The following is a 9,840-nucleotide window of genomic DNA, read 5'->3' as shown; positions in this document are numbered from 1 at the left end:
TTTATTGTTACAACAAATCCTAACCTAATAGGAAAACATATTTGATGTTTTAAACCCAGTTAGGCATAAATGCAAGAGGCAATCCATCTGAACTAGCCTAATTTGATTTTTATATGATTTGGATAATTTGGACTTAGAGTTATTTTTTTAGACTTTAATTTTCTACCAAGCTAGCTCTTATTGTCTATTTTACCTTATATTAGAGTTGGACTATTTACTAATATTTTAGTACATGCGATCTTAGGCATCCAATGTAATTGCTAGCAAAATTGACCAAAATTTGACAACCTTTATGACTTTTTAACTTTAGAATAAAATCTCAAGTCAACTGCATTTTATGCATGAAATAAATTGAGTTTATAAATGAACTAGATTGGAAATTGTTGAGTAATTCGAGCCAGCCTAATTAACAACTAAAAAGTAACAAAAAAAATTTTGCAATCAACAAATGCGACATGATGACGTAATGTAGCAAATAAAATAAAAAAAAATTGTATTGTTCAAACAAAAATTGTTAGTAGAGTTATATTAAGAACCAGGGCTATGAATAATAAGCAAACAAAAGAACAAGGCCAATATAGTAAATAAGTATTAAAAATAATTGAACTGGTGAAAAGAGGATAAAAAAGGAGAACATAAGCAAAAAGTGGTCCTACACACACAGGCGCTGAGACTGAAAATTGTCTCTTCCTCTGTTCTCATCTCTGTCACTCAAACAAATACACTTTCTAAATCTCTTATAGTCCCCTCTTTGCGAGAGAGAGAGAGAGAGAGAGAGAGAGAGTATGTTTCTCTGCCCATTTGCCTCTATGTATAGACTCTCCCAACGGTTCTTTTTTCCTTTTATCTGCTCCAACCTCTCGTGAGCTACTCTCTCTGCCCAACACCTTCACCACTTCTGCTCCCACCTCTTCTCTATCTGTGCTTCTCTGTATCTGGTGACTGTTTTTATGCTAAATTTTCACTGAATACTCCGTTTTTTAATTATTCCCTTATTGGGCAACTTTCCTATATTAGGTATTTCTTATTCCTTTTAGCCAAAACCTACTCTCATGATAGTTTGGATATCTCGTATCTGGGTTGTTTATGGGGTTTTGGGATATCTGTTTTTTTGAGGAACAGAACAGAAAATTTGCCTATTTTTATATAATTTTTGTTCTAGTTAGGGTCTTTTGGTTTTGGGAAATTTTTGGTATCTTTCTTTTGAAATTTTGATTCGTCAGCTTGAAAGGGTCTTCGAGATTTTTATATTTTAAGAGGGTTTTGATTGCTCCTCTTATTTATTTATTTCTTTTTAAGTTGCAAACGCTTGGCTTTTTCTCACCCCTTTTTTTCCTTCTTTTCTTAAAAGAACTTTTGTTCATTTTACTTTGAGGGTTTAGGGTTTTGTACCTATTTGTCAGGAGCTTTTTCTTCCTTTCCTTGGTCAGTTCAAAGCAAATAGTGAACTAAGCTACACATCTTTTCTTTTGGAGTTGGGTTTGAGGATTCCCTAAGTACCAAGTTCTATCAAATTCTGAAAAATTCCAGTGTCTTTGAAAATGGGTTTTCATCAAAGCTTGCGAATTTGGTCTCGGTTTCTGTTTCTTCGGATCTAAAAGGTCCCAATTTTCAAACTTGTATCTGTCACAAAGTTGAAAATTCAATCCGAATTCGAGGTTTTAAACCTCAATTTAGTTAGTCAATTCCATGTGTTCATTTCCACCTCTAATATCTGAATCTGAATTCATTCTGAATTCTGGGTTTTAGAGCTTAAATCCCCACCAATCTTTTTCTCTGCTTTCCACCTTGAAATCATCTAGGGGAAAAAAAGAAAAAGAGAAAAAAGAAATGTCTTCGTGTTTAAGTGGTGGCGGAAGAACCTATGCTTTCGACCTCGAAATAGTGAAATCTCCATCCACATCAACCCGAACCTCACACACATCTTCTCCATCTTCGACCATCTCAGAATCGAGCAATTCGGGTCTAACAATCTCAACCCGGAAGCCAAGAACCCCTCGAAAGCGTCCGAACCAAATATACAATGAAGCAGCCGCATTGCTCTCTACGGCTTACCCAAACATCTTCTCCACGAAACACCTCGAGAATCGTCGCAAATTCACCAAGCCCAACGACTCTTTCTCGGACCAATCCGAAGAGTTGCTCTTACCTTTCCGAGTCATCGATGACGATTCGGGTTTCTTGCTTCACCAACCAATCCAACCGGAAAAACCCAATTCCCGAATCGAGCCCAGAGTCACGAATTCATTGGAAAAATCGTTGCTTTGCAACAGCCCAGGTGAAATGGATTCCCTAGCGAATTCCAGCTCTATGGAATTTTGCAACAACGATTACCAAGAAGATTTCGACGCAGAATCGATTCTCGACGAAGAAATCGAAGAGGGTATTGACAGTATCATGGGGAATCTGAATCTGAGTATGAACGCGGAGGCGGTCGATGAGTCGTCCAAAGGTGGTGGTGGACAGACCCAAACCAGTTGTTCTTGGTATGGAAATCCAATGGGTTTGGGATTTGGCGGGAGATTCGATTTGGGTTTGGGACCGAGAAGGGGTGGTGTGAGAGCTTTGAGACAGGTCGAGGAAGCCAATTGGTGGAATTTTCCGACCGTCGATGTCCTCCAAATCTCCCCCAAATTCCATAAAGCTCCGACTCTATGTCCGGCAGCAGAGAAGAAGAAGAAGAAGAAGAAGGTAGAAAAAGCTTCCCCAGAAACCAAGACCGTAATGGAACCACCGAAAGAGAATCCCATCCAAAAACCCAATTCCGGGTTGTTGCTGAAACTCAATTACGACAACGTTTTGGAGGCTTGGTCCGACAAAGGCTCACCGTTTTCCGATGAAGCTCCGGGGTCTGATGCTCCGGGAAATGACGTCTCCGTATGTTTCTCATCTCCTGCCCGGAAATCAAAGTCCAGGAAAACTTAAACTGAAAGGGGAAAAAAAAAAAATTACAAAAAACAAAAACAAAAAACGGCTGTTTGTTTCGAATTTTTGATGGAAAATTTTGAATCGAAACCAAAACTCTCAGTTTCTGTTTGCTTCATTAGTTTCAGTGAAACTGAAAAAACCGAGCTCAAACTCACCCCCCAAAAAAAAAAAAAAAAAAAAAAAAAAGAAAGAGAGCGTGTTTCGACGCCCCCTTCACTTGGGTGCAACAAAGTGGGACCCTTGGCCCACCAATATTTCAGTTTTTTCCCTTATTTTACTCCAATATTTTAAGAGAAAAAGGGGTTTTGATTTGAGAACGCATAGTCCCTTTGCCTCATTGGAAATGCGATAATTCAAATTTTTTTGAGGGCAATATGGTATTTTCACCAATAAAAGTGACCAGAATGTATCCGAAAACGACACATGTTCGTTTTCTAGTGCGTGCAACAATGCAACTCGTAGCACTGAATTTATTTCTCTTTGTAATGGTTTTGGCAGGCCAGGCTGGCGCAGATCGATTTATTTCCGGACGCGGGGGCAGTGAGAGAAGCTAGCGTGCTTCGCTACAAGGAAAAACGACGTACGCGACTCTTCTCGAAGAAGATCAGGTACCAGGTCAGGAAAGTCAATGCTGATCGACGGCCCAGAATGAAGGTATGATGGATGGACCACCCTATTTAACACCATTGGCTGATTGTCTAATGTTGGGGGTTGTTGGGGCCCATCAAATTCGTTTTTTGCGGTAATTATTTTTCCTGATCGTACATGTTTTTTTTATCAAATCTATTGAATGGATTTTTATGAGTTAAAAAGGATCATGTGGTCTGCATGTTTGTAGTAATTATTCAAATTTATATTAAAATAATAATAATAATTGTTCAATGATTATGAGTATGTTTTATATTGCTAATCGTAGTTGAACAACTAAGAAAGAAATGACTAATGAGCAACATAATTTACATTTAAATCCTGTTAATTACAAATCGCAGGATTGTTTTTAATATGTTTGAAAATAAAATTTTAAAATTAGTTTTTAGAAAATCGAATTTCTCACATTGACAACAGATTAGTGATGGTTGAGGTTTTTTTTTTTTTTTTCGTTTGGTCGGTATAGATACTTTTTGGAGTTTGTTTGAATCATTTTTTGATTTTTGTGGCTGAATTTCATTTTTTGAATTTTGAATCATTTTTTAAAACTTGTGGCTGAATGTCACAAGAAAGTGCTTTTGGTATGAAATTTGCATATGAATAATAAATAATCAAACATGAAGTAAAAAATACAATATATTTTATAGTTAAAACATAAGGCAACATGGAGGGGGAAAAATAGAGTTTTAATCTTTATATAGTTAATATAAAAAGAAAAATCTTTTATTGTTTGATTGACTTTTTTTTAATTGGAAAAAAAAAACTCTTTTAATTTAAAGAAAACAAAATCTTTTTTTCTTATCGGTTGAAACAGATCAATAAAAAAAAAAAAGTATAAATTTTGGCTATTTTGTATATCATCTAACTTGGCTTTAGACGTGTGGAATCGTAAAAAATATATTAAGATTAAATGCAAATAAAAAGGAATTAAAACCACACAACTCAAACACAAGTTGAAAGATTCCATAAAAGTAATGCAATAAGATTCCTTGTGCATGGACAACTTTTTATAAAATATATTTTCGATGATTATAATAAGAGTTCACATACTTTGAATCATTTATGTATTTGTTAATTATTTAAACAAATTTAAGGTTATTTTACATATGAATTATGACATATGTTAAATTGGTTTGCTGTTAGATTTTTTTGAGGGAAAAAAATAAAAAATTACACTCACGTATCTTATTTTTCATCAAATACACTAATCTGCTTCTATTTTTATTCTACTTACTCAGCCCTGTCTCAACTTAATAATTGAATTTTCTTTTGTTGGGGGGGGGGGGGGGGGGGGGGGGGGGGGGGGGGGTGTGGGGAAAAAACTTAATGATTAAGTTTCATGTGTGTATTTATATATATATATATATATATATAATTTCCATTATTTTTAGTCAAATTCTATAAAAAAGTTAAATACGAATAATAAACTATCTATATTTTACCCTTTTCTTAATTCCTTAGACTACTAAAATTTTTTCAATCTTTTTTTTTTTATTGGATAATCTTTTTTTTTTTTTTTGGGTGTTTCAGTGATAACTGATTAAATTATAGAATTTTTGTTTCATTAGATTATTGGTCATGAATAAATGTTGATTTAGGTGAATAATAGATGTCAAAATAACGAAAATTCCCCCTTGCAATAAAAATTTAATATGAAATATGTTCCTCCGAACAATAATTTTTTATTTTCAGAAAATTGGAGTATTGTTAATCGAACTATATGTTATTAATTAACAAATGAATTGTCTCCATAATTGGTTGTTGGGTTTAGAATTTGCAAATGATTAGTTATTGGGTCCACATGTTATGTTTCTTCTGCTAAAACTATTTCCACTGTAGTGTTGTTGACTATTCTTTAATTATTTAAGAAAGTTTTGGGTAACTTTTGGAACCACCGACAACTCCAATCCTTTAATTTCTTAACTCTAAATATATTTTCCAAATTCATAACTCAAAGTCAAATTATGCCGTGCTTAGTGGTCCTATCTTTCCGTATCTAATTAATTTATGTTGTTATTACCAAAAAAGATAATGTTAATTTTGTTTCTTTTTCACAGGGAAGATTTGTTAGAAGGCCAAACTCTAGCATGAATGCTCAAAGATGAAGAGGAAAATATATAGCGCCTAAGCTTTATGCCCTTCCCTTCTTTCTTGTTTTTTTTGTCCATTTTGCTTTTCTTTGCCTATTTTTTTCTCTTACACTAAGAAGCTAAAGAGATGGAGACCAGTTTAGAAGAGGAGCGTGGAGAATCCAACAACTTTTAGCCTTAGGTTCTCATGTATTCTCTTTGTTTTCTAGTCTATAAAATATGCTTTTGTTTCTTTCTTTGATCCAAAGTAGGTAAAGAGGATTTTGTTAGCATGCAATTTATAGCACAGAAAGGTACTTGAGGCGTGGTAATTGAAATTAATCAATTCATCAACAGCTTTGCTAATAATTCATGTCTTAGACTACATTTTTGGCTTTGCTTGACATTGATTCGCTTTGAAGCTAGATCGTATCTTTTGTTTTGTAGCATTTTCATTTCTTCCACATATATAAAGTGAAACTCTTAAATAGATAATTTATACTTCTTTTGCATGTCATATACATGACAAGAATTTTCTAGCTCATTTTGTTAGTAACTGGGCCGTTAAAAATGGCATGAGTGGTGTTTTGTCTCTGAACACTCTCCCCAGTTCTTTTCCTTATTTTGTAAGCCAGGAGTGAGGCTAGTAGCCAACTCCCCCTGCAGATTTTTTTCTGTGGCTTTTTTGCTTTATAAAACAGTTTTATTCTAGCCGCCCCCAAACACCCCACCCCACACCCCCCCACAACAAAAAAGAAAAGAAAAAAAAGACAAGCACATTAATATAAATCATAAGTGGCAATTCATTGAGAACATAGCTGGTCGGACATTGATGTTCACATGCATATATATACAAACCAGTGCACAAGTATCTTATTCATTAATAGGTAACTACTTTTTTGAAATTAAAATGGAGTTGTGCAATTGTGACATAAAATTGATTGAAGCAGATTACATTTTTTTATTTTTTTATTTTTATTTTTTTGGTGTGAATGAATGAGGCAGATTACATTAATTTATTTGGAAAATGAAATTGAGCTTTTGAACTTTTCATTTCGCAGCATCAAGATGAATCTTATACTTTTTCTGCATCATTCTTTAAAAAGAGATGCACCTTTCTAAATGAAAGAAAGCTTTTAACCCTTTTTTTCTTTTGAAAAAAAAACAAAAAAGGAAAAAAAGGGGATTTGCTAGTCAAATCTAAGTTAACTTATATTTTATTCAAGTTTACAATTTTAACTTTTTTTCCTTCATTTTCCGTATACACAAAAACAGAAATTTACAAGGAATTTTTTTTTTTTTTTTTTTAACTTTCTAATCCTTTTCACGAAATTTATGTTTAAGAAAATTACAAAATAAAATCATAATTGTTGTTTGAATATAAAAAGTATGTAAATAAAAAATAGGATTATTTGTAACAAATTTTTTTTTTTAATTTTTAAAAAGGGAAAAATAATGCATCTTCCAATGAAGTTGTTTTTAATTCAGGACTAACAATATACAAGCTCCTTCCCATAAAATTTAAGTATGTTGGAGCGCACCACAAAATACAAATATGGCTTATTAGAATTAAACCCATAACTTCGAAACCAGGGATGAGTTTCCTTCCATTTGCTTCATCATGAATGGATTTTGATTGTTAATGTAAGGGTGTTCATAAAGCTGATCAACCTGATCTATCCCAATCCAATAATAAAAGAAACCAATGTTAATTAGGCGGGTTTTGGATTTGTTTGTTTAACTCGATTATATAATTTTTATATAATTTTGATTTTTCCATATATTCTTGTTACTGCAAACAAGACATGCCAAATTAAAAATCCCAAATCTATTTTGCCTTAAAATTGGTTCTCCTTTTTCTTCTCTCCGTTTCAACTCTCTCGCTCCGTTTCATCACCTACCATTCTTCTTAATCTCACTACCGACATCACCATAAGCCATAGGAGATCTCCATAGCACCATGAATCCCTTTCACCAGAAAGTCCAGAGGCAGAACCTGAGTTTGCCTAATTGCTAATCAGTATGCCCCTCATTGGTTGGTACTTAGTATGCTTCTTTTGTTCTTGTTTGAGCACCTAGTCTGGTCTTGCTTGAAGCAATAATCTTGCCATGGAAAATTTTTATTTATTTTTTTCCAAAACACAATTTTTTTTTTCCTAGTATTTTTTAAATTTTTTAGAATTCTTTCAATTTGAGGTTTTACTTGATCATCTAACTTAATCCAACTTAATTCGATTTGACCATCATTGAATCAGTTGGATTAGGAATGTTATGGTTTATCGGGTTGGATTGGATTGCCATGGTATGTTGGGTTGTATTAGATGCAAACCCGATCAATCCCGACAAGATCAGATCCATTATTATTTATCCAAAACATGATCGATCCGGCCCGTGTACACCTCTGATTAAGGGGTTAAAGTAGAAAAAAAAAAAAAATTCGCAGAAGGCTATAGAAATAATTTTCAAAAATGGAGATGGATTTATGTAAAATTTCAAAATTTAGTTTTTTTTTTTTTTTTTTGGCAGCCAAAATTTAGGCATCTATATCTATATCTATATAATATATAAAAGTAAGACAGTGAGAAATTTTCTTTACCACATTTCATCCTTATATCCATTCTGTTTTCCTCCAAGAGTATTATTAAAAAAAATAAAAATAAAATCTAAAATTCAAAAATAAAATTGTTTTAAAAATTCCACAAGTTTAAATTCATTGCCATATATCATCTTTATATTTATTTTATTTCCTTCCAAAGGCATTAAAAAAAAAATTAAAGTCCAAAAATAAAACTGTTTGAAAAATTTCACATTCTTTATAAAAATTAAAATGAATAATTTGATCTTGATTTTAGAAAATTTTTATAATGTGTGAGTATTATTAAAATTTGGCTATAAGTCTTTGCAATAATGTGTATAATAATTTTAGCATAATTTACATAAATGATACCTCCACAAATAATTTATATAAATTATATTTCCATAAATAAAAATTTCACAATTTTCATAGAATTTGGAAGGAAAAGTTTAATCTTAATTTTTAAAAATTTCCATAATATGTGTGCACGAAAGTTAATTTTTGGTGATGGGACGAAACTTGGCAAGGGAATTTCTTTTTTGTCCTTATTTAGTTTCTTTTTGAATTTTTTAAAGATAAGATAAAAAAATGTATATAATAAAATATATTTTTATTATCAAAGATATTTTATACAAAAACTCTATACACTAATACATATTTATATGTGAATATGCAATAAATATAGTTTTATTATAAAATGATAAGATAAATATATGGTAATTAATAATGAGATTGATCTTTTTATCATAAATTTAAAGTGGATAATGCTTTTTTTCAATATTTTTCAAAAAATGATTAAAATGTACTTATATATATGTATATATATGATAAGATTTCAATAATCTTAAGCACTATAAAATCGATTTTATATAAAATGTGGATTTTGTATTTAAAAGTATAATTAAATATTTTTTAGTTTTGGGTTTAGAGTTTAAGATAATATAAATCTTTTTTGGTAACTATACAACGTAATAAAAATTGTATAAGATTAATGATCATAAATTTGATTCATAATTATAATTGTGTTGATTTTTGTGATCTTACTCAATCTCAAATATTGATTGCTATCCTATGTTAATTTATTTTATTTACAAAAATGATAATATTATTAAATAATTATTCTACTATTTAATTATTTTTATAATATTATTATTATATTCTTGAATATAAAAAAAAGGATAAACTTGAACTATAATGATATTCACTAAATTTAAATTTAAATTTAAAAATGGATAATTAATTATTCAATATTAAATTATCTAATATCTAATATTTAACATAAAAGATAATTGAAGATTTTTTGGAAAATATGTCAAGACATAGTTTTTATTAATCATAAATATACATATTTATATAGGATTTGATTAATATTTATAAGGTAAGATATTCTATATATGATACAAATAATTGAAAATAGAAATAATGAGATATAAAATTTAATGAAAATAACAGTTTTATTAAAAATATTTTAAAAAATATATAAAAGGAAATATCACTAAAAGATAATTGAAGATTTTTTGAAAAATATGTCAAGACATCGTTTTTATTAATCATAAATATACTTATTTATATATAATTTGATTAATATTTATGAAATAAGGTATTCTATATATGGTATAA

At 30.7% G+C, this 9,840-nt stretch overlaps 1 protein-coding gene across 1 annotated transcript; it reads left to right on the top strand.

The window, feature by feature from the left end:
• The first annotated feature begins 677 nt into the window (after positions 1 to 677).
• LOC107419572 (protein CHLOROPLAST IMPORT APPARATUS 2) lies at positions 678 to 6,014 on the top strand. Its single transcript, XM_048477796.2, is given in 5 exon segments — positions 678 to 2,175; positions 2,178 to 2,235; positions 2,297 to 2,877; positions 3,427 to 3,582; positions 5,634 to 6,014. Coding segments are annotated over 5 exon segments (1,188 nt in total). The 5' UTR covers positions 678 to 1,830; the 3' UTR covers positions 5,682 to 6,014.
• Positions 6,015 to 9,840: the final 3,826 nt, after the last annotated feature.

This window comes from Ziziphus jujuba, chromosome 1 (assembly GCF_031755915.1).
Source record: "Ziziphus jujuba cultivar Dongzao chromosome 1, ASM3175591v1".
NCBI lineage: Eukaryota > Viridiplantae > Streptophyta > Magnoliopsida > Rosales > Rhamnaceae > Ziziphus > Ziziphus jujuba.
This window is presented reverse-complemented; position numbering and strand designations above follow the sequence as displayed.